The sequence below is a fragment of the Lichenostomus cassidix genome, chromosome 1Aa (genome assembly GCF_008360975.1).
Source record: "Lichenostomus cassidix isolate B80296 chromosome 1Aa, HeHo_3.0, whole genome shotgun sequence".
NCBI lineage: Eukaryota > Metazoa > Chordata > Aves > Passeriformes > Meliphagidae > Lichenostomus > Lichenostomus cassidix.
The window spans coordinates 38,269,338-38,294,616 of NC_139480.1; the positions used below are offsets into that span (position 1 = coordinate 38,269,338).

The 25,279-nt window shown below is 34.8% G+C and overlaps 1 protein-coding gene across 1 annotated transcript in view; it reads left to right on the top strand.

Annotated features, from left to right (window-relative positions):
• The window catches only part of PTPRQ (protein tyrosine phosphatase receptor type Q), a 121,315-nt gene that overhangs the window by 77,621 nt on the left and 18,415 nt on the right, over positions 1 to 25,279 (top strand). Inside the window, exons 44-52 of the mRNA XM_085045732.1 lie at positions 2,758 to 2,879; positions 6,539 to 6,725; positions 8,930 to 9,174; positions 9,800 to 9,866; positions 10,447 to 10,605; positions 11,845 to 12,067; positions 12,515 to 12,588; positions 17,256 to 17,355; positions 18,150 to 18,278. Coding sequence (XP_084901858.1) covers positions 2,758 to 2,879; positions 6,539 to 6,725; positions 8,930 to 9,174; positions 9,800 to 9,866; positions 10,447 to 10,605; positions 11,845 to 12,067; positions 12,515 to 12,588; positions 17,256 to 17,355; positions 18,150 to 18,278 — 1,306 coding nt within the window. The remainder of the gene's footprint in view (positions 1 to 2,757; positions 2,880 to 6,538; positions 6,726 to 8,929; positions 9,175 to 9,799; positions 9,867 to 10,446; positions 10,606 to 11,844; positions 12,068 to 12,514; positions 12,589 to 17,255; positions 17,356 to 18,149; positions 18,279 to 25,279) is intronic.

Genomic DNA, 25,279 nt, shown 5'->3' on the forward strand with positions numbered 1-25,279 from the left:
GGACTAATATGAGATGTAACTGTTTATATAAAAATAACCTAGATGATTAAAAATTAAATAACTGAAGCACAAATTTTTGTTGGGAACCAAAAAAAAAAAAAAAAAAAAGAGCTGATCCTAACCAAACTTGCAAGCATGAATTTTTGTTAGAAGACTGAGTTATTCAGTCTTATTTTTGAGGATCATGCTATATGATGGGCTATCCAGACTTATCTTCAAACTAACGCACTTAACTGCTGCCTTAGCATCAGGACACAGATGGATGGGAAAGATGACCCTGACCTCCATAAGACCCACATTCCTGTGCAAGGATAGAAGCATGATAATCAGGAAATGATGGTCATTAGTTACAGAAAATGCATTATTGTGAAAACCAGGAGAAAAGTGCTTATGAGAGGAAGTGATTGGATTATGGGGGAATGAGAGAATAAGACTAGGTCATTTCTCCTGAGTAAATTGCTGTGATTTATAAGAGAAGGGGTAGTGATATCATGGCTTCATATTGACTAGATTCATTTCACAAACAAACCTAAATCAGAATGTGGCAGTTGTCCACTGCCTCAAACACAGTTTTTAAAAAGATGTTTTTTGTAAGACATGAGACACATCAGACACATTTTATTTTACTAATTATACATGTTATTTCAGAAAATACTCCTACATTTCAGTATGATTTGGTTAATGTCTGATATTTTACTTTTCATTATGAAAATAAACCAGGTATTAATGCTTAGATGTACTTGGGGTAAGTATCTTAAATATAGCATAATCAATCAGAAATTTCTGGCAAATATCTAACAATGCATCATGTATAAACTGCATCCGGAAATTAACCATATAAGTAACTGCAGACTGGATAATTTGTAGATTAGATTATGCTTTAAAATTATTTCACACCATCGTTTTCTAGTAAATAACTGCAAAGCGTCTTCTGAAAACAATATTGAGAGACTAAATGTTCCATTAGGTCTATAAAAAACAGTTCAAAATTGTCTTTGGAAACTTGCTTGGTTTGAAAACCAAGGTTCAAGGAGCTATATATAATTTTATACTACTTTTCAGAAATTACATTTTGAAATAAGGCTAATAAATCCCACTGCCATAGCTACTGGAAAGCACTGTTTGGTAACAAGTCTAACATGCATTACCTGAAAAATAAAATTTGTGCTTATTCTAATTTTCAGGGAACTTGCTTGTCCTTGTACTTTTTTTATATCTGTTGTAGCTCCCCACTTAACAGATAGCCTTCTCTGAGCACTTTCCTTTTACCACTCTTCATGGGCACTCACAGTTCATTCAGTTACACTCTTCATTCAGTTGTTCCATGCTACTCAGTATTTTTGGGGAGTGCTTCCAATGGATGAATTTGATCCTGCCTACAAAGTCTTGTATATTCATTCTAACGCCAGCACAGAAATCCAATTCCTATATTCAACACCCTAAACTCATCATAGCATTTTACCTAATCCCAAATATTTCTGTTTTCTTGTCCAGAGGTGGTGCTAAATTTTCACCTCCATAGTGCAAAATTTTATTATTTTCCTCATTAATCTGTGACACATAATTGCAACAGCTACATACTTCTTTCCATGTTCTTTTCCTACCCTGTGTTCTTCCTGAAAAACTAAGTATACTTGTATACCCTCCAGTTTTTTTCCTTATTTACCCATCTTATCTGATGATTAATGGTGGCAAACTACTTATTAATCTTGTCTGAGAAAAGAGACTGCATCTTCTGATTAGCATAGGTATGATCACTTTAGTATTTTTTTTTTAATATGCTGTTAACTGATACATATATTTTTGTGGTAGATTGAAAATAAGGAACCATGAACTGAAGTTCATGTGTACAAATATGCTCTTTTATAACAGGCTGTTCACTGATACTTACCACAGTTGTCTTTTTTTTTGTAGTTGATCCAAAAACAAGGCACCCTGGAGCCAAGTTCTGTAATCATCTACAAATCTGTTGTCATTCCATTCCAAATTTTAGTTTCCTGAAATTTAAATGGTCATTATGAAAAAATAATACAAATTGCTGAGCATTGCTGACTGTTGTTATTATGATTTCATTAATTTCTTATTCATTAATAAGAGATAACTAGGTTAATTCACATCTCACTTTGGCAAATGGAAATTTTAGGGAAATCCCATTTCTTAATGTGAACATTCTTGCCCTCTTTCAATTGTTACCACTTCTTCTGCTTGTGTTTTCTGGAGTTTCTCAACATGCTAAGAATAAATTGAAAGGAAATGTAGAAAATTATTTCTACTTGCACTTTCCAATACTTCTGGAAATTTTTTCTAACATGCAGAATATTGTGTCTTTTCACAATTTCTTGTTCTTTGAATGATTCATTGTACATAAACAAATATATTATGCTTGTCTATTTGTATAAATATTTGCATATATATTGCTTGTGTCATGTGAAATACTTATAAAGAATTTGTAATTAAATAACCCCATAATCTCAATTTAAAATGAAGTCATAGGCTGTCCATACTCTAGAAAAGTTATAGTGGTTGCAATGAAAGATCTATTTCTAAATCACGTGGTGTGCCATGAAAGAAAAAGAAAGAAAAAATTGTAGTTATTTAAGCAGTGTGTAAATGTGTTAAAAAGTTTTATTTTTAAAACTCTACAGTTTTTATTTTTTTAAACTCTACTCTTTTATTTTTAAAACAGTCATTAAAATTACTGAGTTATTTTTTGTGCACTTTTTTGGCCATGATTCACATACACAGTTTCTTCTACAGCTCCAGATGGTCCTCCAGAAAATGTGACTGTTTTAGCTACATCTCCACACAGTATTAATGTCAGCTGGAGTGAACCTGCCATCATTACAGGACCAACGAGCTACCTCATCGATGTTACCTCAGTAAGGCAACTCTGTTTTACTGTCAGTGGTTATACAGATGTTTGGAGATATCAATACCACAGCCAATGTTCTTATAGAAATTGCAGGACAGACATAACTGGATTGAAAAAACATATGATTGTGTCTATTTCCATGTAAATTCCACATAAGAATTGACTGAACATTTATTAATTTATTAATGGGAGATTAATTGCTTCGTGTTAAAAAATGTGTGCTAATACGAAGTCTTGGAGAAAACAAAAGTGTATCTATAAATGTACACAGGAAAACAGTACTTGAGCTTTGTTGAAGTGTCGAAGTGTTAACCATTTGAACCATAATGACATTTTTTCTTCAAAGGAAGGAAGGGTTCATCGTAGTGATTTTGCAAACCAAGGTGGGGAGCCTAGCAAAAGGAAATTACTTGTACAAAGTTACATGGCACCAGAGGGCAAACTTTAAAGTCGAACTAGATTTCCCACTTTGCTCTTGGTGCTCTGTCCATCAGATTAGCTGTGTTTTGGTAGCACACTAATAACACTTCTTTCTCCTTGATCTTTATAACCAAAAAAAGCTGACATAAGAGAAACGCTCTAGTGGCTTTTCTCTTTTCATTCTGTACTACACTTATACAAAACGCCTTAAAACCACCATTAACAAACCTCATTTCCTGCCCTGTGGCAAGATAGGCAACTTTCTAAGCTCAAGCTCATGAGAAGTAGGATATAGGTTCCTTGTTCTGTCAGAAATTATACAGACAGGGCTATAAATGAAAAGAGTAAGTAGTTTACCAGATTTTATGGAAGAAAAGTTGCTGTTTGCAGTTTCAAAAATTCTGAATCCGTCTGTTAGTAGGAAAAAATTTAAAAGCTACTTCAAACTATTTAAGTCCTTTAAATAGAAAATTCTCTAAATTTTCTGAGAAGAGAATAAGGCTATGTGTGTATATTTAATGTTTCTGAATCTATAATAAGAAATACAGATCTGCTAACATATTAATACTGAGATATTTCTTCAATAAAAATTTCCAAGGAGATCAGTAAAAATGATACCAAATATTTTTAAGCTACTCAGAAAGTTACGAGAGATTAATGTGTAGTCCTGCAATTTTCTCTTCCTCAAGTTCGTTGTACAACATGTAGAGTAAAATATGCTCAGTTCTGAACATGCTTACTGCAGCAGTAGAATGGAAGGATGAAGGGTATATGACAAGGGGAGGATGTACAGGGATGATTCCTTAGCCCAGTGGGTAGGTCACTAAAAACTACATACCAAGTTTTATTTCCCATTTAATAAAGTTAGAGAAGACTTCTTCCTTGTGAAAAATTCCTGTCATTTTTTGACTAAACAGCATTATAGTGCATCAGCAGAACAACATTTCATGGTTTTTATAAAACTTACAAATTCAGTTTTCAAAGCTTGATTATTTTGTGTTTAACATTTTTTCAAGTTGTATTGAAACAATTTCCTCTCTGTCCAGTAATTCTGAAATTATAAATGGTATCATCTCAATCTACACTGTGAAAATATTATAAATGCCTTATCAATATAAGTTATAATGAAACTCCTGAAGCAAGATAAACTATGGAATGTTCTAGGTGAATATGCCAGCATTTGAAAGGAACTTAAAAAACTGTTTTAAATCTTCAGTTTGGAGGAATAGTTTTGTTTTTACAAAGTGAGTTTTTTTGGGTTTTTTTTCCCAAATATATTTCAGATAACCAGCTTTGTGTCTATAGATTCCTTGTATTTAAGTGTTGTCTGTCTAATGATCAGTAACTACAGGTGCCAGTTCTGTAGAACTTTAGTAGACGAATCTATTCCTTCTTAAAGACCAATAAAGCTGTCACAATCTTTTTCAGTGAAATTTTTAGTGTATATTTTATTCTCCCAGTGGGAAATTTTATGAAGACTCCAAATTCCACAAACCTCCAGTATGTATAAGTTTACTCATTTTTTTCTCAATGGGTATCTTTGAATATTTATAAAAACAGCATCATAAAATAGAATAATTCAGGTTTCTACTCTGTTATATTCTAAATGTTAATATTAGTATTCATAACTGAATTTATTAGGATACTGCTAAATTACTAGGATTTTCCTTGCAGTTTTATAGATCAGAAAGTACTCCTTCATTACTGTTCCTCCAAGCCACGTCTTAGTTTGTTGTACTGTCTACTTACTGTCTACTACTTACTACTTAACTTTTAAATAAAATATTCCTGGAAATGGGTAAGGAAAATGGAACTTAACCATTAAACTTCATGAAGAATAGAAACACACTTAATTATGTATTGCTATGATTGTTCTTTAGTTGTTGAATAAGTATTTATAAGTCAGATTTTTGATAGTCAGATAGAAGAAAATGTTTCAGCTCTTGATGGGCATCCCAGGAAATGAATGTCTGTTTAATTCATCAGAAAGTTTAGTTCAGGTTAATTCTCAGTGGGGATATATGCCTATCCATCAAATAAAAGGTATGCTTGAGCTATTCTAATGTTTTATCAGCTGCATTTACAACAGATTTTGTTCAGTGGGAAAACTACTGTACAGCTACCTAATCCTCTTTTCAAATTACACACTGAAGAAATAATAATAAAATCATTATTGACTGAAGAAGTGGGAATATACATAAATAGAATTTTGTAAATGATACTTGATAAAACATTAGAAAAGCTCACATTTTTTCCTTTTTTCTCCTTTTTGAAGCTACCATTAGAAGTGATTAATTGGATATAAAGTCCAACACTGGAGATTTTTCTACATAACTACAAATTATTTGAGATGTAAGGATGATAGGTATCCACTGTGTAATCCAACCCATAGCCTGCTCTGACACAGAAATACATGTACCTAAAGTATTCCTCACAAATTATTTGTTACATTTTTCATGTAATATCCAGTGCTGAAAATTGCTCAGCAACTCAGTAGATTATTTTAGTTTATAACTAAATTATTAGTCATAATTTTAGTTACTTTTTTAGGTATATCATTGAAGATTGTGTGATTTTTAATTCGAATTGGTTTTTGTGCAAGTAAAATTTCTGTTTGTATTTTCAAGAACATTGTAAACAGTGGGTTATCTTCAATTTATTAGCATCCTTTTTATATTTTAAAATTATTACTAGGTCTCCTACAATCCTCCCTTTTCTAGATTGAACCCTAAAACCTTCCAACTTTTCTAGTGAGAGAATTACTCCTTCCCAACTCTCTCACAAAAAAGAGCTTCTATTAATATATCCAAAGAAGAATTACACTTTCTTCAGTTGTATCAACATTATATATTGCTGCCCAGTTTTCTAATTGTATTCCAAACAATCTTCCTTGATAAAGCTGCTCATCTTCTGGATCTTTGCCTAGTTTGAGTCCCCATTTCAAGTCACTAGAGTTGCCCTGGCCCAGTGTCTACAAATCAGTTCATGTTTACTTGGTGTGAGACAGTGCCAAGCAAACAGCCCATTTCCTTAACCACATCCTGCAGGAAGTGCCAAACAAGCAACACATGGGTGAGATGGGAGTGTATTCCCCAGCACAGCTTTATACTCTTGCTATCTAGAGACTTCTCGTGAACTAGTTAGAAAAATGAAATAAGAAAAGTTAAATAAGATGTTCAAATAAAAATTTCCTGCTTTTGACTGTTTCAAGCTTTGTAACAACTATTTTTTATTATTTTTTTACAGGTAGATAATGACAACTTTAAAGCTCAGTTTTTGAAGACAAATGATGAGGATAAAGTCTTAGAAATTTCTGATTTGAAAGCATTTACAAGGTATTCCATAGTAATCATTGCCTTTACGGGGGATGTTAATGCTGCACTCCTAGAAGGCAAGGCTAGTTCTCCAGTAATTATCTCCACTTTTGAAGCAGGTTTGTATTTTTTTCTACTTTATACAGATCAAACGTCACAGTTTTTCTTTAATTTGACAAGCAAATGAGAAATTTGAACACAAGGTGGGCTTTTAATACAGATTTGTCCTCACAATATTTTTTCTGTAATATTTAAAAAGGTGTCAGACAACAAAAAAGCTATTGTTATAAATACTAAGATTTACCTTTAGCTATGCAGGGATCCTAACTTGCTCCATGTAAAATTTGAATATGTGGAACACAGCCATCTGGATTTCTTGTACAGTCAATGAAGAGAGAGGTTCTGTCTGTATTAGCATGTGTGTACAACATACCTGTCTTGGGCAGGGATGATTCCCTTGTGGAGGGACCTGTTTGTCTTGAGACTACTGAAAACTCTGAACAACATCCTTGGTTTTGGTGCAAAATTTAAACATAAAAAATGAAGTGAAGTGAATCCCACCATTTATAAATGGTATCTGTGCTGACTTGAGGACATTTTCTGTGTATTTTCAGTGGAAGGCAGTTGCTAGCAAAGGCTCACAGGAATCTCTGCTTGAGTCAGCTGTTCCACAGATTCAAAACGATCTGGAGAACAAGCTAGATAGTCAGGTGACAAAAGCAGAGGATTCTGTAAAGTTATCCAGAGAAGTAAAACTGAGAGATGAGATGTTGCAGAGAAGTAGATGGCATTTGCATTTGCTTTGAAAAATATAAATAGATGTACATGGGAATGATCTTATCCTAACTTTACATACATAGGTCATGGTTATGCTCTGTCTACTGTCTCTGCTGGTTTTGAATTGTTTTCAATTGTTTAAACAAACAAAAAACCAAAACATTAAAAATATTTCTCAAGAGGTATTAAAGTTTTGTTTAAATCAAACTAACAAGCATCTCTGCATAAAGCACAATTCCCTTATCACTAGGGAAATCAGCTGCAGAACAACTTTTTCTAGTTACTTACTCAGGTTAATTTCAGATTTAAATGTACTACACAGTGATTTTCTTTATCATTTATCTTTCCTTTGATGTATGAAAATCCAAAGTCCATATAGATATATATATGTGTGTATATATATATCTATATATATATGTGTGTGTGTGTGTATATATGAGTGTATATGTATCTCCAACGCTTTGAAGAAGTTAAATGCTAAGGATTTCATGATCTATTTCTATGCCTGGAAGCTGATACAGTGTTTTACTGTGGAATAATTAATCCTGCGAGCATCTTGTGATATCTTTTCTGGTAGCCCTTTCTCTTATGTAAATATGTGATACATTAGGAGGTGCAGTAACTTTAGAGAGGAACAGGTATTTTTTTCCATCTTGTTTCATCTCGTTTGTACAGCTTAGCATATGTGTTAGTTAGGACCAGTTTACACACTTACTCCAGAGAAGCCTGAATAAGCATATGTTCACTGGTACAAAAAACCTCAGGACAACTGCATCTAAATCCTTGGCTGAGAGAATGTGTTTACCTTCCATTGCTTGATTTCACTATTTAGAGGTCACGCTACATACTTGTCTGCTCAGGTAGAGCAATAAATATTTTGCTGCCTGGAAAGAATGTTACAGCCTTTTCTTTAAGATAGGGACATTGGGAAAATGATTTACACCTTTGCTGTCTTGAGAATAAGCTACTGAAATAAGCATTTGACAAGAAACTGCCTCTGGGAAAAATGCATGTTGTGTTTGCGTCTGGGCACCGGTTAGCAGAAAATTTTTTCCTAAAGCATTAGTTGTGATAAGCAGAGAGTCTTAGAAGAGAGCATGGTGGCTTGTTTATGTGCTGGGAGGGAGCTTGCTGTTAACAGAGGGCTTTCACAAAGGGATACTCACTGACTCTTGCTTCTTGTCAACCCATGCAGGGATTTGCTTACCCCAGATGTGTTTCAAGGTATAATGATGCTTCCAGGCGTTCTAAGTAGATAATCAGAAAAAAATCAGTAGAGACTACTGAGTGTTACCTAATCATTACTTTTACAATTTGTAGCATTCAATGCCATCATTAAGAACAGGATTTCATTAGATATTTGACTTTTTATTGTGTTTATAAATATTTACATGTACAATAAGTATTTGAGAATTTTTAATAAAAACCAGAAAATATCAATGATATAATACTGATATAGAAAAAATATAATTTTAATTTTCCAGGTTTTACTCTAATAGTTATAATAGTAAACTGATTAAGTGGGTCATTGAAATATTTATTTCAGTGCCTGAAGACCCACCTAACAACATAACTTTTCAGAAGATACCAGATGAAGTAACAAAGTTCCAAGTAACATTTGTGCCACCATCTGAACCAAATGGAAATATTCAAGTGTATCAAGCTATGGTTTACAATGAAGATGACCCTGCTGCCATCCAGATCCACAACCTCAGTGTCATTGAAAAAAAAGATCAGTCAGTCACTGCCATGATAGAAGGACTAAAAGGAGGACATACCTATAATGTCAGCGTAAGAACGGATACATTTTCGGGGGGGTGGTATTTTTTTTCTTTGATAAAAGTGTGAGATAATTTTGAAACTTTGGCTGAATAAGAGATTTTCATGCCAAGAATGTTAGCTGGGGTGCAAAGAGAAGCAAGTCTGAGGAACAAAGGGAGCAATAAACAGGATAGAGTGAGAGGGAGCAGGACTCATCACTAGTCTGGATGACCAGTTCATGTGCTTAGCAAAGCAGTCTGTGACACGTAGTCACAAGCACAAGACTAAATCTCTCTCTTAAGTCCACTACTAGCATTGCTTGTTTGGCTCACTGGATGTGAGCAGTCTAGTTCTGCAAGGAGAGCTTGGTGGAAATATGTACATGAGGTACTTTCAAGTGGTCAGAGACTGGGGCATGAGAGGAAGAAAGATCATTCTTTAACTGGGCTTGCTTACTTATTTTTGTAAGAGCTACATTACAAGCAGTGAAGTGTTACTGTACTTAGGATTTTAAAGCAATATAAAATTAGTTCTACTCAATTGTGAATGACAAAAGGAGTGTTTTTGCATTCATTGTTGCTTCAGATATATCCAGAATTGGCCAACATGAAGCTATTTACAATACTCATTAAAACAAGTGTTTGCTTTTTTTAAGGTGTATGCAATTAATGGTGCTGGTGCAGGGCCAAAAATTCAATTGAAAATAACCATGGATATCAAAGGTATGTCCCATAAAGTACCCTTTATCTGAAAGCTCTATAAATTCTGAAGAAATACTCACTACCTGTGAGTACACTGCTGCATGCCTCGAGCTATTATTTAGAGGGCACATAATGTAGGAACAGGAATATATAATTGATCACCTTGAATTGTAGTGTTCAGTTTTTCTGATCATTTCCTGTTTGTATTAGAATGATACTGTAAAGTATGTGCAGACTCAGTGAAGTAATCATATCAAGTTCAATATTTTAGTTACCATCAGCAAACAGCCTAGAATGTGACACAGAAATAGCTAAGTATGTAGTATCACGGTTGTCAAAAAAACCCAAAGTAATTAATTGATATTAATTGAAAAACTAAAAAACACTCTTTTTATTGTTTTTTCTTTCAATTGAAAACTGATATTTTTATCAGGCATTTATCAGAATATAGTTTTTAGAGGCTTAAGACAGTAATTAGAACATTAATTCATCCCTGAAAATATGCTGGAGATTTTTTTTTTTGCATAATTCAGCTATGTGCCTGAACAATGCCCCTGCAGGGAAAAACAGAACTCTGTGGTCTATCTTTGTTTAAAAACAGAACCGCCAAGGCCCAAAAAGAAACCAGCACCAGTTTATGATACCAACGGAGCATTACTCGTCACAGCTACAACAATTACAATCAGAATGCCGATCTGTTATTACAGTGATGATCACGGCCCTATAAAGAAGATACAAGTTCTTGTTGTGGAAGCTGGAGGTAGAATTTTATAAGTTCCCTTGAAAATTGTTTCCAGGTTTAGGCTGTTTGTCTTTTTATCTATTTTCTTGAGTTTCAGTAATTTCATTTGAGAAAACAGTCAACAAAGTTACTTTTGCTGTGGAAACAGCACTAAGGGTGAAGTATCTTTCACAATACCTGTGGGCTGGGTACTGGATTCTGAGAATACTTGCCATCAAAATGTCTTCCATGCTGTTAGAAGCCACCAATATTATTCTGTTCCTAATTCTATCACTATAGTTCTTTATTTTTTGTTTCCTTGGAAAAAAACCCAACATTTGACATTTGTGAATGCAAATAAATATGAAATTGCTGGGGTTTGGCAAGGTTATTCTTCTGTCACTATTAGTGCTGCCCATAAAAGAATGCAGCCATGTGCAGTTGATATTTCCATTTCATTACGGGGGCAGAGGGAGTTACATAAATCCCTTCTGTAGACTGTGGGTAAGAATGTTTATTCCCTCGTATGGACTGATGAACATTTACTCATATGAACAGTGCTGTGAAACCTTTTGAGTAATTGCTTACCAATGCCAGTGGGAGTATTATGATAGGACATCACATGGTCAGTTTTACTTTACCTAAAAAGGACAAACTCTAGGTATTTAAGTCCCAAATTTTACTTGGTTTAAAAGTATAGAAGTAAAACATGCACATTAAGTGAACTCATCTGAAGTGTCTCACCTTTTTCTGAATGTTGCACTTTAGTGCAAATTTTAAAGACATTTACTTCATAGCTATTGCTGTGAAGATTCTCTTGAACTGACAGATAAGCAAACACCATGCTAGGCAACATTTAGAAGATTTTTCTCATGAGCTGCTGGGTAGTGTCCATGTATGCAAATCTAGTAATTTAACTTATGAAACAATCCTTGCTGTCTTCAAAGTAAAGACTTTCTACTGGCTTTGCTAGCTAGCCATGCTCAAAGTCAAGTGTCTTGTGCAAGTAATAAACTCCAAAGGCAGAGCTCCTGTGTGAAATTGTTCCTCAAATTTTCTAGATGTGTTTCAGTTGGCTTACTCAGAGTTAGCAAAACACAGGTAATGTGGACAGTAAGAAGATTTGGGTTCAAGTGCGAAGTCAGTTATAGACTTATTTGCGTGGATGGCACCAATAGCATGCTAAACTCTTCAAAAAATTAATTCCCGATGTAACTTCTTTAATTGCAGTCTGGTTAGGATGTAAATTGTATCTATTTTTTCTGTTCTTGACAATAGCTCAGCATGATGGGAATGTTACTAAGTGGTATGATGCCTACTTCAACAGACCGAGGCCATATTTTACAAATGAAGGCTTTCCAAACCCACCGTGTATAGAAGGAAAAGAAGATCTGGGTGGGAAAGAAGAGATATACATCATAGGTGCTGATACCACATGTATGATACCAGGCAGTCAAGACAAAATATGTAATGGCCCACTGAAACCAAGAAAGCAGTACCTGTAAGTACATTTGTGTCTATGTCTGTCCAAGAGAAAGATTTAAGTGAAATATAGATTAATGCAAACACTCAAAAGATATAGATCAAGTAGAAAAGGTGGACATTGAAATGATCATCATATGTATCTAATTTTAAATTTTTTGGCTGAGCATAGATATGGCAGACAAATTTTTTACAAAATGTTTCAAGCAAAAGAAGATGCTTATTGAGTTCTTAAATCAAATAATCCCAAATTCAAGGCACATAATTCACATAGGCATTTTTTATACATTTAAGATTTTGACACTGAGTTTTTGATGTCTGTCATAATGTCGCTTTTGCAGGTGAATAATGATGCCAAAATATGGTATAGTAAGTTCAAAAATATTTTTTAGTTTTTAAGTGAAATAATATTTAAGAAAATGCACATAAATATTATTTCATAAGTTTTCCTGGTTTTATTTCACAGATTTAAGTTCAGAGCAACTAACATTAAAGGACAGTTTACAGATTCTGACTATTCTGACCCTGTCAAAACATTAGGTAAGAAGCGTGTCATTTACCAAAGTATTTCTCTATTTCTAAAGAGTTTACACAATTCCCTGTTTCTTTTAATACAGTGGTTTCCGTGAAGTAAATAATCTCTATGTTTGTTGGACATAGCTTAACTAGAATGACTGAAGAAATAGATTCTTTGCCTTGGGTATGCTTTTGAGTGTGTCAAGAGATTCTACGTCAGCTGGACTGTTAAATGAAGAGGCAGTTTTGACAAAGCTTGTTTGCTGAGATTTAATTATACCAATAAAAATATCATGTTGCCAGGATGGTTTAATCTTGTTTGGCAAACTGACAGTAGCTATTCTGTTTATGCTGTTTCCTTCTGTGTTGAATGTAGAACTAGCACTGGATAGTCTTGGCTGCATGAAAAATTGGCTGCCTGACCAGGCCCAAAAAATGGTGCCAGGGGAGGTTTAGATCAGATACAATGAAGAATTTATACACAGAAAGAGTGTCAAGCATTAGAACAGGCTGCCCAGGAAAGTGGTAATCACCATTCCCGGAGGTATTTTACAGATGTGTAGATGTGGCACTTAGGGACAGGATTTAGTGGTAGCCTTGGCAGTGCTGGGTTAGCAGTTGGACTTGATGATCTTAAAGGTCTTTTCCAACCTAAATTATTCTATGATTATATTCCAGTTAACTTAATGGCAGGTCATCTAAGGGCATGACCCTTTAGCCCCTTCATCCTTTAGATACAGACAAAGCTTTACATGATTTAATATATTATTATTGTCTAATAGAATCCATCTGCTTCTAAAATCACTAGCCAATAGGCCAGCTGTTATTTAGTCTGAAATCAAACATAATTCCTTCATGGCCATATTGATATACCCCCAAAATATGGAATGACATCTCTTGTAGCAGATTGCAATAAGATCTGTAAGTTCTTTTAATATATTTGTAAGCCAAAAACTTACTTAGCTATGCATTAGCCCTGACTTTCTGAAAATGGATACCAAGACAACTGGATGAGTACCCAGAAGAATTTTAGTGGGCACATATTTTTCATTTGGCATTCATCTTCTGTGATATGAGCTGCCTTATCCATCTAATCCATTTTAGGAATTTGTTATATGATCTGATACTGAAGACCCTGAAATGCTAATTCACTACCTGAACACTCTGAAAGGATCTGTCACTATTTCTCCAGCCTGGAATGCTTTGGAAAGTGCAACATAAAATTGTCTTTATATGCTCTGAGTTTAAAACTTCTAAGCGAACAAAGCAAATATTTTTCCCAATAAGGGAAGGATAGTGTCCAGTCAGGGAAAGCCAGTGTACTGCAAATGAGTCCAAGTGTTTCCAGTCCTCTGGGCAATTTTCTCCTTTCTAACAGAAAAATCTGCAATACTTAGTGGCAGGCAGATAGTGTAATTCATTGCCTTATATATTACTGAAAACTTGCAACACTTCCTACCTTGTACATGATAAATAAGCAAAATCTGTTTGTATGCTGAATAAATTGTAATAGGGAAAAAAACAAAACAAGGGATAAATTCCTTAGATATCCATGTCTCCTCATAACCATCGAATGCCTTCTGTGCTAAACTTTAACATCAAGCACTGCTTTTTAAGACTACAGCATACTTTTGTCTGACCTTAGCTTCTAAATTTCAGAGCCTGTACAACTTGCATGGAATAGATAATCAAAAGTTCTTTGCATGCTTTCTTACTAGTGTTGTGAAGTCAACTTATATTGATACATCACAAGTGGTGCCAGTTACTGCAGTTGAATGGTCTTGAAGATAAAGATCTTTCTTGAGACACACAGCATGAGGAACCTTGCCCAAGTGTTTCCTTACAGAACATGCTTTGCTTATAGGAACTTCCAGCTTGCCCTAGAAATATAACTTAGAAAACATGCAAAAAGTCAGCTTTTATAAATCTTTGCAACCCAATTACTTCTATTGCACTCAAAACATTAGCTGTTCTCCAGGAGAAACTTATGCTGCCTGAAATCAGGATTGCAATTTGATTTTAAATAAATTAATTTCTTTAATAATAATAATTGAAATTTGTGGGTTTCCACCATTACATTTTCATTTTAGTAGATAAAACACTGATTTGAGTTTTGGCAGAGATATTCAGACCAGTTCAAAACCCCCTACATTATTCTGGTTTCTACATCTACTGATAGAATAGGTAGGTCTTTGATCTGGAAAATAAAGTTAACCTTGTGTCAGTGCAACTTAATATTGTAGGTTTGAAGCAGAAAAAAAAAAAGGAAAACCTTGAGAGATAATTCTGTGACACATGCCAGATGCTCTTGTAAATAATAGGAATTTGGCTAGGGAGGAACACTGAAGCAGAAATTATGGGAATATACAGCTTCAATAATGTTTTTTAGTTATAGTAAAATATACATTTTAATAGGGTGTACCCACCCAACCAGCCATATTTGGAGTACCACAACCTTTCTCTTGAGCTGGAGAGGTGGAGTTTCTTCCTCATAATCAATTACTCTCATTGAAAAGTTGATATCCATACTACAATGAAAGGTCAGGATTTTTCCCTGAGATAATTAAGATACAGTGATAAATACTGCTTAAACCTGTAATACATCAAGGCAGTTTATAACCTTTTTGTAAACTCTGATGGCTATTTCAGCAAATCACTGTGGGGCTACTGGTAGTGCTGTGTAAATGTACTTTTTCCATGTGAAATGCAAAGCTGATAAGATAGGATATAATCAAAATGGGGTTTCCTTACACTGTTTTTTGCATAGAAACTGACCTTATGATATTCTATTATTGCATTTTGTTATTATCATGTCTTGAGTGCAGCACTTCAGAATTGTACATTATATTTTCTATTTTGTCTCTTCCCATGCCCATGATCATCTCTACATGATGTAGACATGTCTGCAGAGATACGTTTAGTCCTCCCCTGTTGCAAAGAAGTAGGAAATAATGTGTTAATTGTGCACTTTAAGACCTACTTCACTGTTCAGTGCAAAATAGACAGAACTGTTGAAGAGGTTGCTCTGGATATTCTTCTGTTCCACATCACTAACAATTTTGCCCTATTGCAGTGATAAGTGAGTGGCAAGAACATAATCTTTCATTTTGTCATCAAAACGTTTTTGTATGTACTTGCTTTTCTCTTCTATTATCTTTACCTAAGATTAAATATTTTTCTTATATTGTGGTGTACAGTGTTGCATCTAAAATTTTACTAATGCAGTGGAAGATTTCAGGTGTTATGCAAACTCTACTGAATTCTATTGTCTGTCACTTCATACAGACATGATATTGCTTATTCATGTCAGTGTCAGTCTACAATAATCTCACTTTCTTCTGATAAATTTATGCTTAACCTATTGTTTTCTGTGCTGTATTATTGATTATTCCTACCTACATGTAGAACAATGCACTTGATCTTTCAAAATGCCATCCCACCTACATGCAGAACAATGCACTTGATCTTTCAAAATTCCATCCCAGTGTTTTAAGGTGATTTCTTCAGGTAAAACAGGATAATTTTGAATTTTAATCACATTCTCTCACGTACACCAGTCCAGATCATCTGCAATATACTCTATAATCAAAAAATCATAGCCTTTTGAGAGAAACAAAGCCAAGACTGCAGTGTTTCCCAGTGTGTGCTTGGGACGATGTTGTCCCTTGACTGGGAAATAGTTTTGTACGGCAGAAAGCAGCACTTTTCTCCTTCTCCTTGAGGCTAAACAGGAGCTAAGTTTTTCTACAGTGACCAGCAAGTAGAAGTGAATGTCAACAAAACTGAACAATACCAGCAGTAGTATTCCCTTGCTTTTCTTATTTTCACTGTTGGCTAAGGGAAAAGAGGGTGAGTTTTTATAAGTACAGGACTACAGGAAGGGTGGGAAATTAGAGTCTCAGAAATTTAGCACTAAAGAGGTTAAAAAAAGAGGCCTAGAAACTACTAATCTAAGTACCTTATCAGTTTCTGAATGAGAGATTTCATTCTCACCTGGAAGGACTGATTAGAATACCAACACCTTTCCTTTTCCATGATAGAGGCCTTTATGATTACTTCTGATCTACTGATGGTTATTCCTAACAATATCACCAATTCTCACATAAAGCAGGAGCATGAGTTAATGGTGGCAGATCAATCCAGAAAGTTCAGTGCTGATCACTAGTTGGGTTCCATCAGCACCCGTAGAATTCCTCTAAAAATAGCATCTTTTATTTTATGTCTGTGAGTGGCAGCTGCAAGCCTCATTACTTTAGAGTTGTGCTCTTCCTTTTCTACTTTGAGGAGTTGGAGTCATGCTGCTCTGTCTTTGGCTGCACAGAGACTGAAGCAGGAGCTGAAGTCAGGCTGGTGTTCAGACTGATGTTACTGCAGTATAGACTGACACTCTTTACCTGTTTAGCAGGTAAAACTGAAAAGCACCAAGGGATGGCTGCACATACAGCTGTATTAAAATTATGTATGACATAATTCAGCAATGCTTAGGAACCCGTACATAAACTGCTCCTGGTTTTGTTATATCTTTCTTTCTGAAGCATCTCTTCAACCAACATAAAATGGTTGAAGACATAAAATGGTTGAACACAGAGACAAAAAGTGTCTCTCTCTCATTATTCCCTTGTTTCATACCGTCAGAAATTTAAAAATTCTGAAGACTCTATGATATATTAGCTTTCCACTTTCTGTTGCAGGTGAAGGACCAACAGGAAGATCTGTAGAAGTTATCCTTGCTGTTACTTTGTGTATACTTTCAGTTGTTATTTTGGTGGCCGCAGTATATGCTTTTGCAAGGTGAGATTTATGTATCCTTGCCATAGCATGTTTGAAAACACTCAAGAATGGTTTAAAGAAGAGTTGAAACAGTCCTATAACTGGAAATAATCTGTAATTTCAAAATGTGTTGATTTTTGGTTGCCTTTTCTTGGTTGTTTTTATGAAGAAACTTAACGAGAGACTCACAAAGACTTTAGTCCAGAAAGGGTAACCTCCATAGATGAAGAAGAAAATCCCACTTTTCCAGAGGGTAAATCAGAACTGTAGCCTATCTTAACCTTTCAGAGCCACTTCTCTATTGACAGATCAGAGTGTCAGCTGGTTGTAGTTATCATGATGGCTAATATTATTTACAGCTGGGTATGAAGTAAATACTCTAAATTGTAATTTCTGTCTTCCTAATAAATTAATCAGTTAAATACATTGAACTCTCACACGTGGAAGAGAAATTAAATTTTAATTCAAATAGTGAACAAAATGTCCATATAAAGAAGCAGGCTGCATACTGTTCACATGATGCTAGTTTGTTCATTCATCAGTTCTGTTCTTACTCAGCTGCATTATTCAGCCATTACCAAGGAATTTTTGTAGGAAAACTAAAAGAATACAGCATGCAGATTGTTTCTTCTGAATTTCAGACAACATAACTTCAGTATTTGACTAAATTACACTGTTAGAAGGGAGACAAGAATAAAAGCCAAGAAAGGATTCCTGGCAACCGTTTTTCAGTTTCAGCCTGTCAAATCAAAGTAATGACATATGTGTCCTTAAATCTCTTGCATGTTTGCTTTTCACCATTATTTTCCATTTAGAATTCGGCAAAAGCAAAAAGAGGGAGGGACATATTCCCCACGAGATGCTGAAATTGTTGACACAAAATTCAAACTGGATCAGCTGATCACAGTGGCAGACCTGGAGCTGAAGGATGAGAGATTTACACGGTAAGCATACTCCTTAGGCAAAACAGTAGTCCAAAGGGTCTGTAGCCATGACCCCTTTCTGACCTTTGCTTGTTTGGAAGTGTTTGTGCTGTTCTTATTTATACAGGTCACTGAGATCCTTTTTCAAAGAATGACCTCCATCCTCAAGACACTTCTCAGTAGCTTTTAGAAAATCACTTAATCTTAAGCTCTTTTTACAACAAGATAAAAATCTAAGTGCAAATCACTGTTTAATTCTGTTAGCCAAAGAAGGGCTACATATTTTAAACATGCAGAATTTCTGAGTGTTTTTAATGGCCCAATTTTTTGTGTACGCTGCAAACTTACAAAAGCTTTTTGAAAAAGCCAGACTCCTAGAAGTCCCTGTCATCTAATTCAAGAACAAATCAACTAACTCAAGAACAAATCTGTCATTGTTTAATTGACACTTAGAAAGCTTTTTTTTTAAAGAAAAGGATTGGCATAACATCTGGTTTTCTGTGGAGCTCAGTGCACTCACCATCCTAACGTCTACTCCTTTAAGGTGCATGCAGTGATTCATATTTTTTATCTGATAAAAAATCTTGTCACAGATATTTATCAGAAGGAAAACTGCTTTCTGACTGCCAGAAATATTGCTATTATTCACCAAACAAATATGATTATCAATAATATGTGACATCCAACTGAGTTAGAAATATTTGGTGAACATTCTTCACCTGCCTTTATTTTCCCTGCTGTGTCACAGATGAAACACTGTGGTAGGCAGTCTCCTTAAAGATGAGAAGCCTAAAATAGTCTTGCCCTCATAGTCAAATATCCTACTGTTGCAGACTTGGAATAGCTGGAAGATGAAAGGTTGTAGCTGTTGACCTGGGGTTTTTGTGTGTGTCTGTGTGTGGTACAGAGTAAGTTGATTGCATGTACGAACCTGTTCAAAATAGAGCATGCAAGAATGGCTGCTTGTAACAGATGAGAAAACATACTGGGAATCATCTGGAACTCATTGACGTAATGGCTGGGGTATGTTCTGTGCGGGGCACTCGTTCAGATAGCAGAATTTAGTACCTGCTAATGTCAGTGGAAAGCATCATCTGAAGGCAGAGCCATTGCCAATGCATTTTGATAACTGTGCCTCAGATAAATGATCTTGATAGATCTTCAAAATTGCCTTGTTTCCACATTGTTAGCTGAGTTGGAATAGTACTAATGCTGTTTATATACTAAAGTATTAATGGATTTTACTTCCAGATACTCTTCATTTTTCTTTAGACGCAAGGAGATTTTTGTCATCCAGTAAGTTTTTGTATTATTGAAGCAACATGGTGTGTTTTCCATTCTGTACTCTTAACCTGTGTGCTATCATACTATATTGAATGATATAGTTAATCAAAATGAATTGTCAATCTTTGCAGCTATTCTAATGACAAACAGTGGTATTTGTCATCATGAAATCATATTTATTTTAAGTCCCTAATGTTGAGTTATAGGAGTTACACAACTATTTTGAAATAAATCAGGGCAATTTTTACATGGAAATTATAACGCGTTATGGCAATAGAGCCCTGATATATACAACCTATCCTTGAAACAAAGGTGGTGTAAGTGTGACATATGAAACATGCTGTTCCTTTCCTTTGGAAGTTAGAATGTATAAACTCTAAGAGAAACTGTCTTTTTTCCTCCACTGTCTTTTGTGCTCACACTGCAGCTGTTTCATACTGTGACCCTACAATCTCAGCAACACATCCACAGAGTCAAATCCTTTTTCAGTTTGCAAATACCATTTTGTCCCTTTTCTGTCTACATTACGTGTAGTTTAAATTTTTACAGTCAAAAATTCTAAAGAGTAATTGAAAACTATAATATTTCATACTTATTTACAGTTCATTATGTGATTTATGCACAGCAAGGCTTTTACTGAACAGTGCTTCAGCAGTTTTAGTTACATAACCGTACTTTAATGACTCAGTCTCATGTTTTGGTTTGCAATTTTTCATGTCCTTCCATCTGTATTGTTCTCCTACCTCCTTCCAACCATCCCTTAATGGCCAAAAGCAAAGACTCTTTACTTCTGTCATTGTAAGGTACAGGATGCAGCTGTTTACATTTTGTATTATTATTTTTCAAACTGTAGTGGCATTGAAACTACAGCAGGCTCCTTGCCCAGGTCCCTTGTTGAACATTATGACAAACTGTTGAAGTTTGAAGTGCAGGCACTAATTGAGAGCTCCTCAGGACAGAATTTATGACATCTTTTCAGCTGGAAGACAGAAAATATCCTGAGGTACTCTACTAGATGACATAATATAGTAATGAGGGACAGGATATCCTTTACCTGTTCCAAATTTTTTAGTTTATTATGGCGCTTTTTTTTTTAAGCTTCAGGGATTCTTTCACTATGTGTAATATTTACTGTTCTGGTAAGGTCAGTGGTTGAAAGGGACATTTAAGTGTCTCATGCTATTTTTAATAGTTACTCTCTTCCTGGTGACAATGAGTTATACAAGGAGCTGGCAGAAGCATGGCAGCATGTACCAAGGCAGCTTATTGCAAAACCTAATGACTAAAATGTTTTTGTTTCCTGTTTTTAGACTTCCACAGTCGTACCATGAAAGAACTTTTGTACCTGTTGCCATTGTGGAATGGCTATGTTGAAGTCAAACACAGTCCCAGTTCTTGTATTGACCCTACCATTCTCATGATTTGTGGTTAAAGCAGTGACATGTTAGCAGATTAAAATATTGTATTACATGTTGACGACTACAGTATAACCTTCACAAATTTCCCACACTTTTGGAATGGGCATCACTGCATCTGCACAATCTACACTGGCCACATTTAGGCAGCTATTTCAGCTGTGTTTGCAAAGCTGCTTGTGTTTCAGTTTGTGGCATCTTGCAAGTGTATGAGGAAGGCAGAGATGGGTAGACTCCTTTACCAGACTGGCATGTTTGTAATTTTTGGACAGCAATACATCAACTGAAATGTGGTCCAGCTTCCTACCCTGAAAGGGCGATGGAGAGTTTGTGTGACAATCCTGGGTGATAAAAGAACATTATAGACTTTTTTCCTCTACCTACTAATCATCCTATGCAGTGCTCATTTGAAGGGGGTATTATGAAAACAAGGGGTTTTGTCACTTCTCTGACATTACACTATTTAGCTACTATGAATCAATAAAGGCACACACTTGCAGCTCACACAGTTCATCCAGAGAATCAAAATACTCTAGCCTGCTCCATGAGATCCTTCTTGACTTTCTCTCATCCATTGTCTCTTCAGACATTCTCTCATACTTAGTGGATCATGGCTTATGATCTTGGCTCATATTCTCAGAAAATTTTTGCAGCTGGTATCTCATGAGAAAAACAAAAAAGTGGAAAAAGATTTTTCTGTTCTGTATGAATATGACTGGAAATATGTTTTATCATTCACAGATCAAATATTCAACATTTTGAAGCTCAGCAAATGTTTATTATAGGTTAATCAAAGCATTATCTTTCACAAAATTTTTAAACTTTTGTAATATGAAGTATTTTGCATTACAAAAGGCAGTTTGAGTAGAAAACCAGTAATTTAAAAGTGTGAAGCATCCCATTTTGACAATTTTGAAACATTTTTGTGGGTTAACATTTTTTTCCCAGAAAATTAAAGGAAAATCCCTGTTTCCAGAAGTAGTCTTTTAACATAATGGTCATCATAAAAAACATTATTGACAAGCTCCAGTGTCTAAAATTCTTAATACTAGCTAGTATATATACACTGTCTCAATGAGTCTTCATTAAGAAATAAATCAATTGGATGTAGTTTCAGAGGGCATTAAGTCCTACTGAATTTAGTGGAAAATGAGATCTTTATGAACCAAAATGCTGACTTTGAATGTTTGGGACATATGTTGCACTCCATGATGGACATGGTGGGAGGCAGAGAATAACAGTAAAAAACAACCTTGTCCAAAATGTACATAGCACATCAATCTAAACTGGATTAAACAGTTTCATTAAGCACACTGAATATACATATACTGGCTGCTCTCGTTACTTGCCTTTTACAACATGTCCACAGGGTTTGCCAAGTGGCTCTTCAAAGCAGACACTAATCTTCTGTGACTAGATTCTGTCCCTAAATTTTCAGGGTGCACCAGTTTTGGTGAGAGACAAGTAACTCTTCCCTGTTGCAGGTGCTTACCTAGGAGACAACCTCTCTGGCACCCTACTTTTGCAGTGGTTTCTGCAGCAAGGATAAAGCCATGAAAATCCCCATTTTTCTTAAATCATTCCTTGACAAGTTGCACATTGTGACTGATCCTTTGAGGGTTTTTTGGTTTTTTTCACTCTATGTGAGACAGCTTGTCAAGAAAATGGGTCAGGAGAAATATTTCCACATTACAGACATTGTAGCCCTTGAAAATATCAGGTAATTAGAACTCCTTATGGAGAAGTATTGTATAGAAAATGATTGTCTGATCTTATCTTTCCTATATACTATGCATTCAGTGGGTGTCTTTAATTGAGGAGACAATTTTGCACACACATTAATTTCTACAGACCAGCCTGATTCTTTCTTTGTGTAGACAGACCTGTCTTCCTTTGAGTGGGGATAAGCATGGCTTCTGCCTTGCCTTTTTCTTCAACAAGTTTCCCTTTAGTAATCAGCTATCAAAAATAGGCTTCCTGAAGTTCATATCCCAGGACAAAAAGATTTATGAATGTATGTGTCCTGGAACAATGGAAGAAATGACCATGTGTTCTCTTTCCTTAGGACTTTAATATGTAGGAAGGGTTAAGCTCCATATTGCTTTCAATTAACTTGTTAAAAATTAGTTCCTCTGTTGGTCCTAGGAAGTGTCAGTGGTGCTTATGAGTTAAGCCTTTTGCCTACATAGTAATTTCTATAGTTTTCTGGTTGGACGAAGTTTAAATTCCCTGTGGATTTCAGATGATTGACCCAGAGAGAAAGCTGAGTCTGTGTGACAATATGTCCTCAGTTATCACTGCCAACATAAATAAATGGCTTCTTTCTAGCTCTATCATAAGTAATCTGAGTGGGATTCAGATTTTTGATAGTCTTCAAAAAAACTCCACACATGAAACAATACACTGTTTTAAAAGAAAATCAGATTTAAGGCAATAAAGCATTTTTTATCTTAGAGAATGTTTTTCTTTCCTCATTTCAAAGTTAGACAAGTGGGAATCTGAAATGGTCCAGCTGAAATAGGGAAATTTTCCACTTCATGGTTTGATTCTAAATTGTGCCCATCAAGATCTAGTGATATTTATATTTTTGAGCTTTATAAAAAAGCACTGGGCAATGTAGAGGACAAGATTACAAACAGATGAGTATTTGTTCATTGACAAAATATTGTAAGATTATTTCTAGGTATTCCAAATCAAGAGACATAGACAATTTTTTTTTTTAAGCTTAAGGATGCTGAAACTGTGCATTGCTGGAAGTCTTTAGTGTGAACACAAAATTCATCCCCTCTGACAATCCTTACACAACAAAGCCAACACCTTTGCCACAGTTAGACAAGTAAGACGTTAATTTTCCTATAAGCATTTTAAAGTAAATCATCTTATTTTCTGAGTTGCCAAGCCACTGCTATGTGCTACTAACAGAAGTGTGACAGTTCAGTAGTTCTAAAAAAGAAGTTTTTCACTTAAATTCCCACAGATAGGTTAAAGTAATAATCCATAAATACCTTGCTTCTTAAAAAAAAGTATACTTTTGGATCCATGTACCTTCAGCACTGAAGCACTAAATGGCATACCTGCACTGCTTATGTACAGCATAGAAGTAATTTTTATTCCCTAATGACAAAACTGCATTTTCTTACTGTGAATTATGTGCAGTAAGTCCCTAAAGCTAAAAATTTGAGAAGAGAGCTAACTTTATTAAAAAAATTAGTGGAATGTCAACTGGGACATGACTTTTTTCTCTTGTTCTATGGTGAAGATAGGTGAATTAAAAGAAAAAACAAGTGTAACTTCCCTTCATTTTGTCCTGAAAAAAAGCCTAACAAAACATTTCTCTTCTGCTCAAACACAAATATATATTTGTGTGCAGTACTTTGGTACAGCTATTAAAAATCCTTTTTTGTTACAAAACTTTAATTCTATAATGTTGCCAATATTACTAGATGGTAGGTTTTTTTGTTAGGAAACTTTAATTCTGTAATGTTGCCAATATTACTAGATGGTAGTTTCATCTGCCACCTAATGCAAAGAACTTACATGCTACAATAAGCACAAGTTATACCTTTAATCATTCGGAATAAATAGAGTTGCATGCTTTCTTACTTTGTTGCTTTCTTTTTCACTCTGAAGCTGTCCTTCAGTTGTCTTAGTAAGCATTTTTACTTCTGTGACTTACTCTTTTAACCCCAGTGAGACTGATGCAGTGAGGCTTTAATAGCCAGTTTGCTTTGTTTGAAGATAGCTGTTCTAATAAAGTATGTACCACAAACGTATCCTTAGTAGCTTTGAAATTAACTTCTCTGATGCTTAATAATAAATTATTCAACAATTGTATTCATCTCATTTTATTATCTCAATTAAAATTTAAATAATTAAGAATAATTTCATAAACCAACTATTTTTAAAGCAATTCTTTTCTACTAAAATTATGATAGCAATACAGTAGAAATTTGTATTAGATAATGCCTTTTGTATTTTTTTTGTAAGAATGTATGATTTTTGGAGCAACAGACACATAAAAGGGGTACTTAGAGCTTTTTTGAAGGAGCAGGTTATCTTTCAAACTGTATTATTTAAAACTTTTTTACTTGGTCCTTTAGACAAGCTTTGTGAGTCTGAGTTCTCTAAATTTGCTCTCTAAATCCATTCAGAGACAATTGTGACCAAGTTTCAAGGCCATCTGAAAATCCCTTGAATATAGATGCTTATCTATTATCTTCATGAAACCTGCTGTGAGACCATTAAAGATTTAAAATGTATCAGTTTTTAAAACTGTCATATACATAAACAGCAGTGAACATGTGAAAAACGAATATGAAAACA